We start from the raw sequence: 20,835 nt of genomic DNA, 5'->3' as shown, positions 1-20,835 counted from the left end.
TTTACCGAAAAACTAAACGATTAAATCGATGTTGGTTTGAGTAATTCTATAGAAAAATTCAAGAACTATAGCAATTTTGGTGAACTAAGTTTTGGCGAAAAACGAAGGGTTCAGAAAAGGTATTTATTTCCAGTTAAGAAGGGGTTCATCAGTTTGATCAACCAAATGCAGTTTTCCTGATTGTTGAGGTGATATATTTATAGACTTTAAGCTTCTTTTATGCAGTCATAAAAATGGAATTTATCGTCCATGAAAACTATAATATAGATTCTAGTGCGTTTCTGAACGGAATAATATAATTTCTGAATAACTACCACAAAAGACGGTTGTGTGAAAAAAGAAATACCGCTTTGAATAGAAAAGCATTCGATATTTCTGTGCGATATCTTTTACCACAGCATTCGGCGAAGAAGGATGACTTGAAACTAATTTTTATTCACCTAACAGTGAGTTTACACCTTTTCTTTACAATTTAAAGAGAGCCCACATATTACATAATCATTGATTCAGTTGGCTGGACTGAATTTCTTGAGTGTTTTACAGTTTTTGTTACAAAAACTTCAAAAAATTTAATTTAGATGTAGAATCATAGTCTCTTCTCGGAGTAAAGGATATAACACTTTGCGCAGACACAAGGAAGGAGTGCAGCAGATTCCCGAGACAGTGTAGAGTAATTCAATCGTTAACGGAAAGCGAAATTCGAGGCAACACAAAGCCCTCTCTCGCCCTAAGAAAGTTGATAGAGCGGAAATGGGAGAAAAAAAAAGAAGCAATTTACACCGTCAGTGAACGGCGCTATCTTGCAGGTTACTGAAGACGAGCTTGCAGTTGGTTATTATGGAGAACAGAAACCCCATTGATATGCGAACTGAAGGGAGCAGTTGCGTGACAACGGCAGCAATGGTGTCCCGCCATGAACGGAGCCATGGCACACTGATCCTATGTAACACGGCAATGGGTGTCAAGAATGCAAATTGATTTACTTCCGACATGAGATCAGGATCGTCAGTATCTAACGACAAAATCAATAAGTACCAGAAATGTTTTTGTATGGAAAAAATTACTTTTTTTAATCTGACATGGGAAGTTTACAAAGAATTTCCTCATTTTTGTCGCAGAAGTTTACCAAATATTAAGCAGTTCTTTTGAGGACTTTTCTTCGCAATTCTAAGCCCCGTTAATGTTTTCATGTAATATCGCTGGCCTTGAAATTATTGTTCTCAGCAGGATGAGCCGTTGGGGTCGCATCGATAGAGGAAGCTTAGTGGAGATGATAATGTTCGTCGGTAGCAGTAAAGGTCCCCGCGGGAGGGTGAGAAAGTAATTTGGAAAATTAATAACTTTCCCGGTCGCTGCCGCTTGCAGATGCGTCATGTGAAGTGCGAATTTTGTGGAAGGTTTGAGTACCGATCCATGAGCACGATTGGACGCTTTGGCGACCGCAGTTGAGAAACGATGTTCGGCTTAATTTCGGAATAAAAATTGTGTTGACGCAACGTCGGTCAGGAAAGGATGAAGCGTAATCAGAATCAAAATTTACTGCTAATATTAAACGCACTAACAGAATGTAGAATTTATGTAAACTTAGGTAAAAAATAAGGTAAATAATTCCAAACATTTCATAAAAATTCTACTAATTACTTCGAAACATACTCGTGATAGAGATGAATCAGCTTTGCACTGGGTCGGCATTGATTGAAAAGAGCATAAATCATTTGAGATTATATTATCAATGTATGCATGTTTAATCTGTCCAACGAAAAGCGCACTTTCCTGTGCCACTGCAATTTGGATTAAAAGTTGCAATCCTTGTATAATCCATCAAAACAAACCAAACCGTATGTTATATACCTGATATTAAATCGAAATGGTGGGTGGGTAAATACTTTCCACCGTTAAGACCCGTTGCAGCGAGGATTTCGCATGCGACTGTGGCCTTTTTCAGTTATGCTCGTGCGAACAAGCTTAAAATCTTCTCATCGAACGTGAAAGTACAAATGCGAAGTATTCTATCAGAAAATATATAGACGGACGTCGATATCAGAACACCCATATAGCTGCTGTAAACGTAGCACCCAAATTTCCCGGGATAAAACAATAATGAAAGAGTAGCACGCAGCCGTAAATGTGCATACTTTTCATGGAACATCAATCATTTCAAAACTTTTGCCTACTTGCAAGCACGTGTAAAATTACAATGTGTCGAAGAAATTCCCTTTGGTATTATATTCATCCTAACATTTTTTTGCAGGCATATACCGAACTAGAGAAAATGCTATTCGAAACGTTTCAGGATCAAATCGTTGCTGGTAGTAAGTTTACTAGAGCAACTCATAAATAAAACAGTGCGTCTTGAGCTGCCCGACAGATCAGACGTATTTTCGGTTGCTTGTGGACTGGTCTTTGACTGCCTATAGCTTCAAAGTTTGTATTTTGTCAGTGTGTCTTTTAAAGATTACCTGGAAGTTAACTTACATCAGTCTTTCTCAAGACTATCTATTTCTTTCTTTCTCAATACTTGCAATTTGATATTATTTTTGAACTTTTTTCGTATCACCTGAAATGGCAGGACGAAAAAAGAAACCACGCATCGCTACGGGGAGGAAAAGAGAGGCATGTCTTTCTGAAACTAGCTTATGCAGTGAAAATTTATATGATATTCTGCCTGAGCAAGAAGCTGGCGAAATTGAAATGTTCGAAAGTAAAACTATTCAAAGTGAAATTTCTGTAAAAAAAGGAGAAAGTTCCACCTATTGTGGTAACTATTGCTTCTGAATTTAATATTTTGAAAAGAGAACTTTCTACGTTTCTCTCCGACGTCAAAGTTACTTATCAAATTGGCCGAAGAGGCGAATGCCGTTTACTGGCCCAAACATTGAAAGATTGGAATCGTCTTATTCAGTATTTAACTGAAAAGATGTATAATTTTTTTACATGTGATACGAAGAGCGCCAAGCCGTTCAAGGTCGTATTGAAAGGTCTCACCAACGATCAAACCGTTGATGAGATCAAAATTACTTTGACAGAATTACTTGGTATAGCCCCTACCTAAGTAATTCTGATGAAACAAAAATCACGAGGCGAAAACAGTCAGCGAACTGGAATTTCCCTTGTAAATTATTGAATTCATTTTAACCGCAGTGAGGTTAATAACTTAAATTTTTTTGAAAAAGCACATGCTTTATATAACGTGCGTGTAAAATGGGAACTATATCGAAAATTTGGCGGAGGTGAAAAGCATATCACCCAATGCCGTGTTTGCCAACGTTATGGCCATGGTTCAAAGTTTTGTAACATGGAGCAAAAATGCCTCATTTGTGGAGACTCTTCTCACAAAAAGGACACATGTCTTGTGCAAGAGAGCAAAAATTTTCGCTGTGCGAATTGTAACGGCAACCATATGTCGAATTTTTATCAATGCCCAGCCCGTTTAGCAATTGTTAAGGCAAGGCAAGGTAAACAAAATTCAAAACAAAATTCTCCAAGCGTACCAGTGACGCATAGTTTACCTACTCCTTTGCATACCCGTTTAACTTATGCACAGGTTACAGGTAGTTCGAACATTATACCGCCTAGTGTTGGTAGTTCGAAAATGACCGTTAATATGGGTAAGCAAAACACGCTAGAAAATAATTGTAACCTATTACTCCAGCTAATATTGCTGCCGAAAATATTTTTTCTAATGTCAACTGCCTGGGGCCTATTACGGCAGGTAAACTTTCTTTTTTGCAACAGGCAATGTTCGATCTTATGAACGCCATGTTGCAGGCAAAATCAATGTTTGAAGCCATTCAAATAGGCACAAATTTTACTATTAAAACTGTTTCTAATTTAAAATTTAGCAATGATTTTAAATAAAACAATTAAAATATTAAATTGGAATGCTCGCTCATTGAAGGCCAATGAGAATGAGCTTTTTAATTTTTTAACAGTAAATAATGTGCATATTGCAATTATTACTGAAACATTTTTGAAACCTAACATAAAATTAAAATATGATCCCCATTACGTGGTTCATAGATATGATAGGATTCAGGGTTCCGGCGGTGGAGTTGCAATTGTTATTCATCGCCGAATCAAACATCGTGCTCTTCCCCATCTTGAGACGAAAGTAATTGAAACTTTGGGAATTGAAGTTCAAACTGAACTTGGGATTTTATTTATTGCCGCAGCATATTTACCATTTCAATGCACACGCGAGCACAAAAAATATTTTAAAGGTGATTTACAAAAACTCACCAGAAATCGTTCGAAATTTTTTATAATCGGCGATTTTAACGCTAAACATCGTTCATGGAATAATTCTCAAAGTAATTCCAATGGCAAAATTTTATTCAATGATTGTTCTTCAGGATACTATTCTATTTTGTCTCCGAATAGTCCTACATGCTTTTCTTCTGTAAGAAACCCTTCAACAATTGATTTGGTGCTTACAGATCAAAGTCATGTATGTAGTGATTTGATCACACATGCTGACTTTGATTCTGACCATCTTCCAATAACTTTTTCTTTATCACATGAATCAGTTTAAAACCCTATGAGCTCTGTTTTTAATTATAACAAGGCTAATTGGGAAAGATACAAAACTCATATTGAGAGAAATTTCAATAATGAGCTTGATTTGCAAAACGAAGTGAATATTGATTCCGCTTTGGAAGCATTAAAATGTGCAATTGTTGATGCCAGGAATTATTCTGTTCCAAAGGCTCAAGTGAAATTTGATTCACCAATAATTGACGAAAATCTTCAACTTCTAATTCGTTTGAAAAATGTCCGCAGACGTCAATATCAACGTTCTCGTGACCCTGTTTTTAAAACTATTTATAAAGATTTACAGAAAGAGATTAAACATAGATTTACTCTTCTGAGAAATCAAAATTTTGAGACTAAATTTGAAAAATTGAAACCATATTCAAAACCTTTTTGGAAGCTGTCGAAGATTCTTAAGAAACCTTCAAAGCCTATTCCAGTTTTAAAAGATGGTGAACGTTTTCTTGTATCCAATGAACAAAAGGCTCAAAGACTTGCTCAGCAGTTTGAGAGTGTTCATAACTCAAATTTGAATTTTGTGAGTCCAATTGAAAATGAAGTCACACGTCAATTGATTTAATTTCTTCCCAGAATTTTTTACCTGCAGAAATAATTGAAACTAACTTGAATGAGATTAAATCAATTATTAAAAATTTCAAAAATATGAAAGCACCTGGTGACGATGGAATCTCTCATATACTAATCAAACATCTCCCTGAGAGCACAATGGAATTTTTAGTGAAAATTTTCAATTGCTGCTTCAAAATTGCATATTTCCCCAAATTATGGAAAAATGCAAAAATTACTCCAATTTTAAAACCGGATAAGAACCCAGCTGAACATTCAAGTTATCGACCAACCAGTTTGCTTTCTTCAATAAGTAAACTGTTTGAGAGAATTATTCTTAACAGAATGATGTCACACATCAACGAAAATTCAATTTTTGCAAATGAACAGTTTGGATTCCGCCATGGGCATTCCACAACTCATCAATTGCTCAAAGTTACTAATATGATACGAGCTAACAAATCTGAAGGTTATTCCACTGGAGCTGCTCTTTTAGACATAGAAAAAGCATTCGACAGTGTTTGGATTTCCTGTCAGAGCAGGTGTACCTCAAGGTTCAGTCTTGGGTCCAGTCCTGTACAACATATTCACTTCAGATCTTCCTGATTTGCCTCCAGGATGCACAAAGTCATTGTTCTGCGATGACACAAGCATTTCCGTAAAAGGAAAAAGTCTTCGTGTCATATGCAGTCGATTGCAGAAAAGTTTAGATATTTTTTCTTCCTACTTGCAAAAGTGGAAAATCTCTCCCAATGCTTCTAAAACTCAAATGATAATTTTTTAAGTTGGTCTGACAAGGTTAAGTACTTGGGACTAATTTATGATAAAAAACTTATTTTCAAAGAGCACATTGAGAGTATACAAGCCAAGTGCATCAAATATACGAGATGTTTATATCCTCTCATTAACAGGAATTCTAAACTTTGTTTAAACAACAAACTTTTGATTTACAAACAAATTTTTAGACCAGCAATGCTTTATGCTGTACCGATCTGGTCAAGTTGCTGTTCAACAAGGAAGAAAACGCTCCAAAGGATTCAGAATAAAATTCTGAAAATGATTTTGAAGCGTCCTCCTTGGTTTGGTACACTCGAATTACATAGACTTACTGGTGTTGAACCATTAGAAGCTATGTCAAATAAAATTATTAACAATTTTCGACAAAAATCGTTGCAATCCTCAATTGCTACGATAAGCTCTCTTTATAGCCAATAAGTTAGTTGTAAGTTTACTTCCCCTTTTCTGACAAGTAGGTTTAAATCCCTACGAATGATAAGTCCTAATTGCGAAAGCAAACAAATCCTAACAATTAAAATTACAAATTTCTAACAGTGCTGAGAAGTCACCATTTGTGATTGGACACACATACTCATTATTTACTAATATTTATCATAAATACTTAAGCTACTAACAAATCCCCCCCTTAAAAAAAAAACTCATAAATAAAGAAGGCTATTGAAATTCTTTTTTTTTTCACGGATAGCTTCTTCACTGTGAGAAATATCATATTCTTCTTGTGTCGGTAACTATCAAAGCCTCGCTTTGACCTTAATCATTCGGAAATGCATAAATATTTTTTAGTTCGTACCAAAATATCAAGATATATTATAATCTTGACATACTTTGTTGATCGATAACTCAGAAGTGTAGTAATCCAAACAGTAACAGTAAACAGTTAATAATGCATTTACTAAATTTATGTCAGCTTGTTAAATAGCATGTTACAGGTAGATTACGTTATACTGACTTAGAATCTGATGTAATCAAGAATTAATTGAAAAAACTTCATAATACAGTAAAGTCGCTTTCTACGCTTAAAAAAACCGCGTAAATTCTGCAATCCGAGTGAAGAGAAACCGAGATTCGAGTAAAAAAACCGTGTAAATTCCGGAATCCGCGTAAAAAAACCCGCGTGAATTCCGGAATCCGCGGTAAAAAAACCCACGTAAAAAAACGCATAAAAAGCGACCTTAGTATACTCCAAATTTATTATCTGGAGATATCGACGGATATCGCTCAACGTATTTTATTTCATACTCTTTTCCTTATTCAAGAAACTCTTTCAAACATTCAAGTGTGTGATAACAAAACTTAATTTTGTACTTTTACTTATGATTGTTCTGGTATATCAAAAATATTACAGGCTTTCTTATTTCTATCAAGTTCAAATACACTTTTTTTGGCCGTTTGTTATGTTTGCGATGTCTTCCCTCTTGTCTAATATGCTCTGGAGAATTTTCAACTGGCACATTCGACTCGTCCGTTATTGTAATGTCTGAATCTAGTTCACCTATAGGAGTTGCTTCGAAGTCTGCTACCAATTCCAGATCTTCTGGTGTTTTTTCTGTAACCAGGGTTTTCAGCAGTTGAAATTCGTCCACGAGCAGCACCAAAGAAAGTTGATTGTTATGAAAACCGTTGTCGTAGTTGGTTTGTGTGTGTTCGAATTAGGCGCCCATTCTCAAGCAGCACAGTGTAGTTGACAGAACCCTTGTGCTCGATTATTTGCCCAAGAATTTATTTGGTAGAATTGTTGTAATTAACCTAAGCGAAATCCAATGTTGCGAAACCAAAAGCTCTGTCACCGCACCGTGTCGTTTATTGAACTGAGCATTCTGTTTCTCGTTTACCATGGTTGGACTTGGGAGGCACGGTTTTAACAGGTCCAAAGTTATCCGCAAAGGTCGACCCAAGACTAGATGCGCAGGAGTCTTGTTTTCAGGAACGTTTCTATTTGGCATTGACCGATGAACTGAAAGTAGATGCTGAAATGTCACTGCCTTTTCCTCTTCGACAAGTTTCTTTATTTCTCCTTTCAAAGTATCGACGAAACATTCAGCTATCGGGGTTATCGTCAGGTGCTGGATACCATTTACTTGACAAAAACGATTAAACCGATCACTAACGAATTGCGTATCATTCACAAATACAAGAGTTTGCGGGTTTCCATATCTCACGAACGTTTCTTGTAAAATCTCCAGCGTTGTGCTCCGAGTTCTAAAGATTTCCGGCCACTTGAAATAAGCGTCGACCATAGTCAATATGGATCCTGTCCCATGGTTTTGTTGGTATTGGCCATAACACTGACGCACAAACGATTCAACTTCATCATCGATGTTGGGCCAGTAAACTTAGCTTCATGCTAGTGATTTCATTCGATCGATTCCGGGGTGTCCACGGTGAAATAATCGAATGATACGCTTACGAAATAGTTCAGGAATCACGATCGCACATCCTAGGGTAACCTGAAGACCATCTTGTCGGGGGCAGGACGGCTGAGCAGCAAAAGTACGAAGTTTGCTCGCAGTTTTAGATACAATGTACTACCTCTTGTAGGACCGGGTCGTCTTGGGTTTCCTTGACGATCATATTCGATGAAACTGGCAAACTGGAGATCGAATCTTCGAGAATTGTTTTCACGTCAGTTTCCATTTGAAGTGCAGCAATCACATATTTGACAACAGGCCATCGTGTCCAAAGTTAGTGGTTGAAATTTGTTGGATAAAAAAATTGTAGAGTAACATCGTTAGCGCCCAACGCTGAAGACGATCGGCTGTGTATAAGGGAATTCCTCTCTTACTGCTTTATATTATATCTTAGGAGTGGCTTATGGTCAGTCTGTAGCACGAATTTACGTCCAAATATCCATACGTGGAAACGGGTAACTGCAAAATCAACGCGAGCGCTTCCTTCAAATTTAACTATAATTCATTTCCGCGTGCGTAAGTGACCTTGAAGCGTGTGCAATAGCTTTGATAGATACATCGGGAAAGCGATGTAAAATGACGGTACCTAAGGCTATTGACATACTGAGGCGTCAAATGAAGCGAAGCAAGAAGCGTCGCAAAAGCGTCCGAGCTACTTCTTCGAACGTCTATATGAAACGCTCAAACCGGTCATACTCAAGCGGCAACGACGCGTCGGTAGAGGCGGCGAAACAGAACGAGTAGTGTTTTGACGCGCGTATACTCACGCGGTAATACCTTGTTCAGACAAAATCTTTCATCGCAAGGTGCTTTACATTTGCTTTGTTTTGGTTTGGTAATTGAAAAAAAGCAAATAGAATACATTTTCGGTTAACAAAATGTTAAAATGTTTAAAAAATGTTAGTGCAGTAGTACCATGTTCAGACTAAATCTGATATCGCCAGGTGCTTTTTATTCGCTTTATTTTGGTCTTAAATATAGAAAATATCGGGAAAAATTTTCATGTCGTCAGGAAAATAACACTGGTATTTTTGATTGATATTGCATGCCTAACATACTGAACAGATATCATAAACTAGTTGAACGTTACTCGGGGTCAGCAGGTTTAAAATTTAGAATAATTTCTTATATTTTTTACTACGTCTGTAGCGCAACTGACTTCAGAAATATTATTTTACTTCATAAAAAAAATCTCTATGTTCACTAAAAACGTGATTTACTGTGCTTGAAGAAGCAAACAAATCCTCATTGGACGAATTCATATTTCCTTTAAACGAAACCGCTGTTAGAATCTAGGAATATGACAATACAACGCATTTGCGATGCTCGCTCCAGTATGTCATTGGAAGCTTCACCCAACGCTTCTGTTTATTCCGCTTCTAATACGCTCAACGCTTCGCTTCATTTGACGCCTCAGTATGTCAGTAGCCTAAGGCTAATGACATACTGAGGCGTCAAATGAAGCAAAGCAAAAAGCGTCGCAAAAGCGTCAGAGCTACTTCTTCGAACGTCTATATGAAACGCTCGAACCGGTCATACTGGAGCGGCAAAGACGCGTCGATAGAGGCGGCGAAACAGAACGAGTACTGTTTTGACGCGCGTATATGTACGCGGTGATACCATATTCAGACTAAATCTTTTATCGCCAGGTGCTTTATATTTGCTTTGTTTTGGTTTGGTAATTGGAAAAAGCAAATAAATACATTTTCGTTTAGAAAATGTTAAAATGTTTAGAAGAGGGTTGTGCAGTAAATCCATGTTCAGACTAAACCTGATATCGCCAGGTACTTAGTATTTGCTTTATTTTGGTCTTAAATCTTAAAAAAGAAAAAAAGTAGGATAGAAAATACTATCGGGAAATTTTCCAGGTCGTCGGGAAAATAGCACTGATATTATTGATTGATATTGTTGAGTTTTGATTTGAATGGCCAGAAATCTAGCATGCTAAACTTCTTTGGTCGCGAAAATGCAAGCCGCTGAGTAACTAGCTGTGCTCTCATTGGTTATTCAAATCCTAACAGATATTATAAACTAGTTGAACGTTGCTCGGGGTCAACGGGTTTAAAATTTAGGATAATTTCTTATTTTTTTTACTACGTCTGTAGCGCTTCATTTGACGCCTCAGTATGTCAGTAGCCTAAGCCGTTCTTGGAGGCGTCTCCAGCCACAACGATTTCCTCACTAGGATCGAAGTGCGTAAACAAAGGTTGGAAACCAGTATAGACTTCAAATGATCAACGACTTTTGGCAATCAGCAGTCCATTCCCAAACAGCATCTTTCATCAATAGATGGTCAAGTAGTGCTCGGAGTTGCCTCATCTGACCAACGAAACGTTCATAATAGTTTATCGCACCTAGATACGAACGTAGATGCGACAAATTCGCTGAAGTACACTGTTCAAACGGCAATCATGCTCTTCCTGAGCCCTTCCAGCGATTAATATATCGTCCAGGTATGGCTCCACACACGATATTTCAGCAACCATACTATCGATTATTCTCTGAGACACTTCAGGCGCAGATTTAACACACCAGGTGGCAATTTATCATACTGGAACAAACCCTTGTGTGTGTTTATAGTGAGCTGCTGTCTAAATTCTTCTTCACCTTCGACTTGGAGATCCGAAAAATATATTTTTGGGCAATATTTTCATTGAATGTTCTTCTACGTATTGATAAACAGTTTCCGTGTCAAATAAATGTTGTGTGAACAAAAAAAAACTGATAAACAGTTTAACTTTGTTTAACTGATTTTGTGCAACTCTTTACTTTACGATATTTACAAAACATCAATTTCAAATAAATTTCAATGACAATCCGGAAAATGTCACACACTTTTCAAACACGCTTTACTTTCAGGATTTCAATTTAAACCAGGTACGTAGAAACCGAACATAAGTCGAAGTGAGGTCCTTGACCTTGAACACAAGTTAGTCGCTCAAAATCAAGTGTAAACGGGGAAAGACATAGTTAAGAATTATTTCGGGTCCGTAAACTACCATGCAATAAATTGGCTCGGATGAGAAAAAAACGATAATAAATAAAACATGTCGGACTGAAGATCAATTTTTTCATCTTGAGAATGAAAATGCTGTTTTAAGTTTTGTTTTGATGAGTCCAACAAACCAACCACCTAACAATGCCTTCATCTTCCGATCAAAACATTCAAGTGCATGCACATGAACAGTTTCAGAAGCACATCGACTCACCTTATCAGCAGGTATGTTTTTGGACGACATCATTCCACAGCCAGCGCAGAGCGCAAGGAAAGCAAGGCCCTCTCACAGTATCGTTTCCTGCTGCTACAGCCTAGGCTACAGTTTGTGCCAGCTCTGCGCTTGTGTATTGGTGCAGACGGTTTTCGGTGATGTGATGATGCTGGTGCAAATGCGAAAGCAGCCCTGTAAATGTAATTCCACGGAGCTGCTGGATGCAAACTGCACCACCAGCTCTGCAACGGTATCGATTGGTGTAATCCTTTCCACCGCTGGTAAGTTCCTTGCCACTCGGTTGATTTCCGCAGATTACTGCGTACGTATATACAGAACAATTCAAGTTATCCAACGTTCTTTATTCGTTGAACAATTCTTTACTGTCAGCTGTCAGCGATTGACAGCCTCAACTCAAAACATGACCTTTTGAATCGATAAAAACGTTTCAGAATTTTACTCCTATTTTTTTACATTCACACGGGATACACACAACACGGTTGAAAGAAAAGCACTGAACGAGTAGGGCGTATGTTGGTATGTACGGGAGTGTGCACCCGCATACAGACACAATTTCTGTTGTTTTCTGATTTTAAGTGAACACAATTTCCTTCATAATTTTATTATTTTGCCCTTCAAGGAAATAATGACGTTCTGCACAATAATTTCTTATCCTTGCTGGAAAACTGACAACATGAACACTGATAACTACCTTCTATCAACACAATACACGCACACACGCGCTACACGATACTACAGGTTGAAAAACTAATAATCGAATGCACTAAGTATAGCGAATTGATACAATTCCACTGGGTTTTATCGAACCGGGCTATGAGAAACGGTTACATTACAGCGCAGGGCAGAACACAGGAACGAGGAGCAGGATGTTTGTTGTTCTGTTGGAGACTACGCGTAAATCTGAAAAAGAAACGATACATGATCGATTACTGGAAATGAAAATTTCTAGTTTTCAGCAACTATTGTACCAACTATCTTGAAATCCCCATATTTCAGCAATCTGCTGCATTATGGTAACTAGAACTTTAGATTAAAGCAGGTATTAGACGAAGCAAACATTTGCTATTTTTCAATACAGATTATATTTTGTGCAAATAAAAATCGTACCAAAAATAGCAAATATTTGCTTCGTCTAATACCTGTTTATATTTGTAATATACGCGCGCTACATGGATACCCCTATTGTGTTTACATGTTCAGTTGTTGGAAGTGTCTCTAAATCTGAAACAATTTCGAGTTATACAAACAGTTTAAAATGGTCATCTCATCCAACTGCTCACCTCACATTCACTTGGGTGACTTTATGGTCACTAGAATCGCTAGGCGAGGTAACTTAAAGAGCAAATGTTCGTCAATATCGGATATAAACTAAACTCCAAAGAGCACTGTAAAGAAAGTAACATGGATTCCGATTGATCAATAAATAATAACCAGTTACCATTCGTGTTGTCCATTGAAATAGTCGTTAACTTTGGATAAGAGTTTGAAATACTAAATGGTTTCAACACCCACTTTTCAATCTGAATGATAGTGACGTTTTGGTAATTAAAATTCATTGTGGCAAACAAGTCAGTAGCGTGAATGTAAATATTTGACTGCCAGACTGTGAAAAAACATACAATGTTTTAAAAATCAATAAGTTTTCCATCATTCACAAGCGATTCTCGTAATATAATGAAACAAAAACATGTTTATTCAGTATGTGCTGCGAATTTTCGGCAAAATAAAATTTCGGTAAAAATCAGTGGAATTAACGCTTCACTGGCAGCCCGGTTTTCTTTTTATGGGCGATTGTTTGTTACTGCTTGTTCTCTCTCTCTCTCTATTGCCCTTGTTTATTTCAGTGAAAATAGCAGTTTTTCATGTTCACCTCCCACCGAGATTTTTTCCTCATTGTAAGAGTTCTTTGTTTTTACTAACAGATAATATTTACAGCAAAAAGGGTTTGCAACAAAACCTAGTTTCTTCAATCACTCCTAACAAAAAACCTAGGAACTTAAAAAAAAACACCCAAACACAACCTGCGCTGCAGCTTTCTCTTCTTGATTTTTTCCCCAATCAACTGGATTTTTCAACTTGTCTCAAAGGGGACACTATTGGAGCTGCATTTGCATCGTCCATCTCTCATACTAATACATAAACACAATCACCATCATCGTCCACCGATATTACGACCACTAACTTAACAATGTTGAAATCTCTCCTTACCCAAGATGGATCCCAACCCAATCCGCACACAAGATTTGATCTAACTTTTCAATTTTCCGTTAATTCATCGGTGGTTTTCGCAAAAGTTTACAACGAAACTTCTGTCGATGGCGTTCCACTAATGGCGATCACCTATTAAAGGCTTTTACTTCATTCACTGCACTTCTGTGAATTGCTGGAGCGAATGATGACACGCACAGCAGGGCGAAAAACGAGACGACGACAAGCGCGCACACGCGTAGCACTGAAGAAGTCTCAGCACCGACTGAATGAAAAGATACAGCAGAGAAACTTTGTGCAAGAGTTTTACGATTTTTACGCTTATTCTCTTTATGTATAATGGTGCCAGTTCTGGGGTTTAAAAATGATTCCGGGAATTTTTAAGAAATCTTGAGAGACATGCCAATAGGTCGTAGGTGTAATCACAAACACAACGTGTAAAAGGTATTTATTGTTGTTAAAGTTACGCGGGAAATAGCAAATACCAAAAATTAACTTGGAGTGATTAGAAATCTTAAAAAAATCCTACATGCCAAAATCGTCGTGAAAATTTTTTTTTGTTCAGTGGTAGGTTAGTACTGATTCAGTGGAATTGACAAATTCGCTTTTGAAAATTTGGGTAAGTAAAAATCTTATTTTTTTTACAGTCGTGTAAACCTGGTTGTGGACTACACAAGTATTTGAACAGCGTGAAGTTAACAATTGATGTGAGGCAAAATTCTTGCTTTTACACTTCGACCATCAACTTTTAAAGACTTATTTCCAAGAGTGCCTGCGGAACATTTTCTCCACTGCGCTTGAAGAACTTCAGAACGGCATACGAAGAAATCCCAAAATTGGAGTTCTGAAAATATGATGTTTAGATAAGATTGTTAAGCTATGCGAATTTTTATATATTTATCAACTGAAAAATTGTAATTTTTTTCTGGAAAAACGTGATTTTTCACGTGGGACTACGTCGTTGTTTTCTATACTAGGATGCATTATGTGAAATTAGAAATGAAACTACCAAACTTTCCGTCAAATTTAAAACAATAATAACAGCTGTTACACGTGCGAAATTTAATTTAAATCACGTTTTGCTCAGACAGCTAGCTGACATATAAAAATCAAAAAAAAAAAACCTTGTGTAACTAAACAACCCAATTATGAACACAATTATGTAAACTGAATAATTATAAAATAAAATTTAATTATAAAAAATTAATTGGGCTATTTAGCTATCAACGGATTTTTGATTTTTATATTTATATTTATTTTTTCAAAAATCGTCCTACGCTTGAGTGACATGAGCGAACTGTCAATCCGAAGGACAACGATAGAAAGTTTTTGAAAATCACGTTTTGCTTAGAAAATGCAGCTCTTTTAGATGATATAAAAAAACTGGTATAGCTAAACAACCCAATTCAACCATAAGAGCACTTTTGCATTGTAAGGTTTGACTAAGGATTTGGAATTTTCATTTGTAATTAAATTCAATTTAAGTTGTTCTTCAAAAAAGTGATAAAAATAAAAACTAACGAACTACACTTGAGTTGAATCGCAAAGTGGTTCAGTGTAAGAGGGTAAAATCGATCAGTTTGGGCCTTTCCACAAACAATTCCAACGAAAGTTTTCCGTTGATTCACTTACTGAACTTGACCGGCATTCCTTCATCTGGTATCATTAAGGTTTAGAAATTGTTATTTAAATTAGTGAGGTTTGTTTGTGTAATATTTTAATAAACTGTTTTAATCTTATTGACCTTGTGAAACCATCCTAATAATTGTTTGACAGGCATGTTAGTTTCTTGAACCGGTTTTTTTTTACAGAGCTAAAACAATGTAAAAACGAAACTAGCTTTGTTTGCATCAACAGAAAATGTTTACTGGTTGGAAAATGCCATGTTATCCCATTTCACGGTTTTGAGTTATCGTATAGCAAGGATCGTTACTTTTAAAACATAGGCAGATCATCACTTGATCATTGTGAATGGACTAACAAAACTCTAGGATGATAGTACTGATCTTACCATTGGGTTGGGTCATGCCATGAGAGGCCTCCCTCAGTTCCCGATGATCTCACTCAATGAGTGCAAAAGAATTAAATGACGACTAGTGATATGTCAATGCGAAACTTCGAACTATTTGGATAAAAACAAATCATTATCAACATAACATTCGAAAGTATATTTATCACGTGCCCAAACATTGGTCCAGATGCGCATTGATTTGATCAAAGGAAACTTTTCGATAGCAAGCCGGACACTCACACTCTTCCCCTACAGCAATCAAATCAACCTCGTTGTTGTCATCCAGTAAATGACTCTCATCCGACTGCGGTGTGGTCTTGGTATCGCGCTTGTCCTCTTCTTCCATGGCCGCTAAAGCTTTCTGAATGTCTTTCTCGCTGTAACCACATTCCTCTAGTATCCTTCGCTGTTCGCTGTTGCATTTCGATGATGACGATCGGTTGAGCAGGGAATTATTATCACAGGGGGCTTTTGAAGTGGAGGGCAGATTAGGATCGAAAGCGTGTTCTCCTGACTCGACACCTAAACATGTCTCCAAGTGTGAGCTTAACCCCGCACGTTTCATTTTTTTGGAACACATTGGACAAGCGATTATTTCGTCTTCCGTTTTTTCTACCTTAAGCTCACTGTTGGTTCGATTGAACTCTTCTATCAAGGAATCATGTTCGCTGAACAGGTCATCGATAACAGAAACGTTTGCGATCGATTCGTTTAGATTGACAATATCGGAGGCAGCAGCATCATCATCATATTCGTCATCTATAAGAATAATTTCCTCCATATCATCATTAGCAAAGGATTCCAAAATTTCCTTCCGAATTGTTTCCTGTCGCTCCTGCTTAATTTGATCCAGGTCGATTTGTTCAAAAATATAGTCTTCATCATTTGAAAGATCGATTACTTCTTGTTTAATAGGGTGAAAATTTTCTTTGAACTTTTTGTCTGGTGGTGTAAATTGATCCAATAATCGACTTTTTCTGCTGCCACCTGACTCAAGAGTGGAGCTTGATCCTCCAAGTGTTTGACCAGCCCCTGAGAAGAGTGGAACCGGTCTCTTGATTGGTTTCACTTCCGAATCGCTGCCAGAAAGATCTTTGTATTGTTTAACGTTCTTCAAATTACCACCAGGAGGAATAACTGGAGCCGAAGGTTTACTAGATGGGGGTTCCTCGATCTTTGGTGGTGGCTTTTTGTTGGTTACAGCCGGAGACTTACGTATCACAATTGTTCGACCACCGATGTTTGCCGATACTCCTCCGTAGGGTTTTTTCGGTTGCGGTGAGCCAGTATTTCCCGTTAGATCGAAATATTTTGTGATATTGTTCCGAGGTGGAATAGTATTGGCCTTTTTACCTTTAGGACTGCCTGAAAGAGGGTTGTTTTCTTTATTGGTAACTGCTTTTTTCCGTTTCGGTTCCGGTTCCTTAATTTTTATGAACTCTCCTCCGCAAGTCGCTTGATGATTGGCCCACCAGAAATCGGAGGGACCTGGCTTTCGATTGGCAGACCGTTTTACCGTTCCGTAGTGTGGTGGTCGATTTTTACACACACCGTTGCATTTCCACCAGTGCGTTTTATATAAATTAACTTCATCATGAAAAGTGTGATAAACCTGAAAATCGTACAACTCGCTATGTAGTTCTAAACGAAATTAAACCGTATAATCTCACCGTTATGTTAGTCCCAGCAACACGGTTTATTCCGTTCATTACTCTCTTGAAGTTTGGACCATGTCCACCGTTTCCTTCTCGAATGCCTAGCACAAAGCAGTACGCGTGAATCATTTCGTGTAGCAGTGTCTCAACTAAATCCTTCCGTGGCCGAAGTTTGAGCAGCGGCTCGCTTAGCCGAATAATGCAGCTCTTTCCCATTCGGTTTGACCGTTGATAGCAAATGCCCGCACAGCTGTACATTTTTCTGCTCCACTCCAGTTGTACACACACTAATCGGTTCTGGAAAAACTTTCGGTCGAAAATGGGGAACAGGCGATGAATGTCCGGTGTAGGATCCACTATTTCCCAGTCTGGGTGCACCAGATTCTGTGTGCTGTTTAGATAATCTTGCGAGCAGCTCATCGCGCGGTCTGACTTAAGCAAATGAAAGGGCAAGTTAGATTTCAACTGTGATGCCACGAATTGGGTAGATTATTCTGTTTAAATAATTTTTTTTCGAGATTTTGAAATGTTTAAATTCCTTTATGTTATTGTTATATATACACTCGTATATAACTGTCATTCCGTGCAGCGATGCCAGATGCTTTTGAAAAATGGCTGCAACTGCTCGAAAAAACGGGAAAATCTGCTTGAAACCTGAAAAAAATCTGTCCGTAACAAGGGGCTCTTCAAACCAAATTAATGAGTAATAATAAGTATTTAAAACAAAAAAGCGCTCGCAAGTCTGCACAAATGGCACAAATATAAGGTGAAAAAACTGAAATATCTGCGAATCAATGAAAATCTGCGTTTTGCAGACAAATCTGCAGATCTGGTATCCCTGATTCAGTGAATGTTCAAAATGATGTTCGTCAGTGGTCAATCCCCTCGTGTGGCTGGCAAACAGAAATGCTAAATCATTTTTTCAAATGTCTTCACATTCGGAGAAAAAATGTCTTCACATGTCTTCCAACCCGAAATGGTTCGTTAAAACCGACCGAAGGCTGAAAAAATTACCTCGGCACATATTTTACAATGTCTTCCATTTGCCTTCACAAACAAGGATGTCTTACCGCGGGGTCATTGTTTACCTCCGGGTGATGCAGTTTGGTTTTCAATTATAACAAATCTTTTCAATTGTGATCAAAATGCCCTTTGATTGTTGTACGTGAGGTGCCAGTACACTAAGAACAATGATAAATTGAGCAGCATTTCCACTAGACGCACAATTGCTTTCAGAGATGCCAGATGTTTTTGAAAAATGTCTGCAACTGCTCGAAAAACCCGAAAAATCTGCTTGAAATCTGAAAAAAAAATCTATTCGTGATTCGAAACAAAATCGCTCGGCAGAAGTCTGCAAAAATCTGCACACATTTTGAGAAAATCTGCGCAAATATAAGGAGACTCTGACATAAATCTGCAGAAACAATGGAAAATCTGCAAAAATCTGCGAATCAATAAAAATCTGCACACGGACCCTGAAAATCTGCGTTTTGCAGACAAATCTGCACCTCTGGTATCCCCAGGGGGGATCTATCTGTCAAGCATCGTGTAACCAACATATTCGGCAATATGGCGTTTGTTTTGGTTTTGGTTCTGTTTGGTCACGAAACTGATCGATGTGAAATATTATAGAATCAAAACGTTTTTTATCAAAACTCGAGAAACCGCGGAAAACTTTCACGAATGTGTTGTGCAGTGATTTTTCCCCCATTATTGTTCCTAGTTACAACGTCATGGACCAACAAACGTCATGGACCAGAGTTGATCTGCGATAACGCACACATATATGAAATTTGACAGCAGTGAATCCCCTCTGGGTATCCCTGATTGCTTTATCAGAAAAAAGTACAAAGTCCAAAACGCAACAAAGTTACCACCGAGGGGTAAGACAGTGGGTAAATTTGAGGTTTTCCGAGTTTTTCTGAGGAAACCTGAAAAATAAAGAGCAAATCTGAGTAACTCTCGTGTCTCTGAATATCCATCCTTAAACCTTTTCTCCACTGCGAATATAAATATGAATGTTACTCGGTCTCACCGCTCATATATTTTTCTTGTTATCAAGGTAATCGAAGATTTGAATCATCTGGAAATTTCGGAGTAATATTGAATAAATTAGAGTTACTCCCAAGCATAAGAGTAACTCAGATAAAAGCTGTCTCGCCCCTTGGTTACCACTAACTGTCAGAAAAGTGAGGTTAAAGAGATTCGGTGAGATAGTATAAAAGAGATGTGAGGCTGTTACTGCCGCGATAGAATTAAATTCCATTACCCGCGTGAGCAGCGCCAATAAACTCAAAATGTAAATAAACAGAAGATCAAATTTCAATCGAATGCTCCCGCAGGTAGCATGTAGTAGCCATGCACTCACAGGAAGAACGATTGGCAACAAAATAAATATTACGTAGTCAGCGTTTTGAAGCAGGTGGCTCGCGCTGCCGTACTTTAAAGACTGTATTATACATTGACTTGTAAATATTGAATTGTAAGCGTAAAATTAGTAGGGTAGGAACGGCTTAAGCAGTAGCGCCTGTTTTAATCAGTCGAAGAAAACAGTCCTCAAACTCCTGCATTTTGATCAAAATCGACAATTTCAATGATGGAAACGAAAACTTTGATTGTCTAGCTGCCTCACGAATATAAGTAATACCGTTAATCACAAAGAAATTTGTGAACAATTGCAATTGAAACAAATCGACCTATATTGCAGCCATTCAGGAGACACTTCGGGTGCTGAAAAAAAACGCCTGCAAAACAGATGGAAACTGCTTAAAATAGGTTCGGGGTGATTGGAATAGTGTTCCTCGATTCGTAACTTTGATTGACGATTGTCAAAGTTTGTTAACTTAGTTTTACAATCTGAAAACAAGTTCTGAGAGAGAAAACGATAGCGAACAGATTGATATACTACTGTTTGAGTTTCACCCAACACATTTCGAGTATTTCGTCTGAATACACAGGCGGTTCCTAAAGCTGCTTAAAATATGTTCCCTACCCTATATAAGGAAATCTTGATTGAATAAAATCGAAGTTTATGGTTTGTCTGAATTTGGACGTTTCATTGGACGGACCGAACCTTCCTATATTAGTAAGTGATTACTCTTTGATTTCTCTTCAAGAAGCATAGACCTCCACATTAGCAAGGGCACTAGCTAGTAGACTTAATCAGGCCAGAGTAATCTTTAATGGTATACAGAAAATCCTTTAGAACGTAACCTATTTTACAAGGGGAGCTGCGTAGCCGCAAGGTTACAGAGTCCGCTTTGTCAAGCGGATGGTCGTAGGTTCGAATCTTAGTAGAATCAGGCCACCCGATGTCAAAAAGGACTTAAGCATGGGTTTATTCTCAGGCTCCCCACCAGTTACCCTTCGTTTACGCTGAAATCTACAAATACCTTTGCGTGACTTCCTCTTAACAAAAAATAAGTCCC

General features: G+C 37.7%; 2 protein-coding genes across 8 annotated transcripts in view; both read right to left on the bottom strand.

The window, feature by feature from the left end:
* LOC129718815 (ubiquitin-like protein 3) overlaps positions 1-14,008 on the bottom strand; it is a 117,517-nt gene extending 103,509 nt beyond the window's left edge. For 4 of the 7 annotated variants that reach the window (XR_008727051.1, XR_008727052.1, XR_008727053.1 and 1 more), the window contains exons 1-2: positions 13,742-13,996; positions 11,513-12,433 (exon numbers count right to left, since the gene is read on the bottom strand). Coding sequence is in view for 4 of the 7 variants with exons in the window: in XM_055669912.1 (XP_055525887.1) it covers positions 11,513-11,545 (33 nt within the window). In the remaining 3 variants the exon portion in view is untranslated. Of the gene's footprint in view, positions 1-11,512; positions 12,434-12,501; positions 12,557-12,672; positions 12,755-12,813; positions 12,885-13,554; positions 13,706-13,741 lie in introns of those variants that run through there. The other 3 variants (XM_055669910.1, XM_055669909.1, XM_055669911.1) reach the window with 3 other exon arrangements.
* Positions 14,009-15,892: 1,884 nt separating this feature from the next.
* On the bottom strand, positions 15,893-17,990 carry LOC129718812 (DNA-dependent metalloprotease dvc-1). The gene is made up of 2 exons (XM_055669905.1): positions 17,423-17,990; positions 15,893-17,364 (listed from the first exon to the last, which is right to left on the bottom strand). Exons 1-2 carry the CDS (start codon positions 17,825-17,827, stop codon positions 15,916-15,918), a joined length of 1,854 nt encoding a protein of 617 aa, XP_055525880.1. The 5' UTR covers positions 17,828-17,990; the 3' UTR covers positions 15,893-15,915.
* Between the last annotated feature and the right edge of the window lie 2,845 nt (positions 17,991-20,835).

Source organism: Wyeomyia smithii, chromosome 1 (genome assembly GCF_029784165.1).
Source record: "Wyeomyia smithii strain HCP4-BCI-WySm-NY-G18 chromosome 1, ASM2978416v1, whole genome shotgun sequence".
Taxonomy (NCBI): domain Eukaryota; kingdom Metazoa; phylum Arthropoda; class Insecta; order Diptera; family Culicidae; genus Wyeomyia; species Wyeomyia smithii.
The sequence above is the reverse complement of the archived record's forward strand: the minus strand, read 5'-3'. Positions and strand labels throughout refer to the sequence as shown.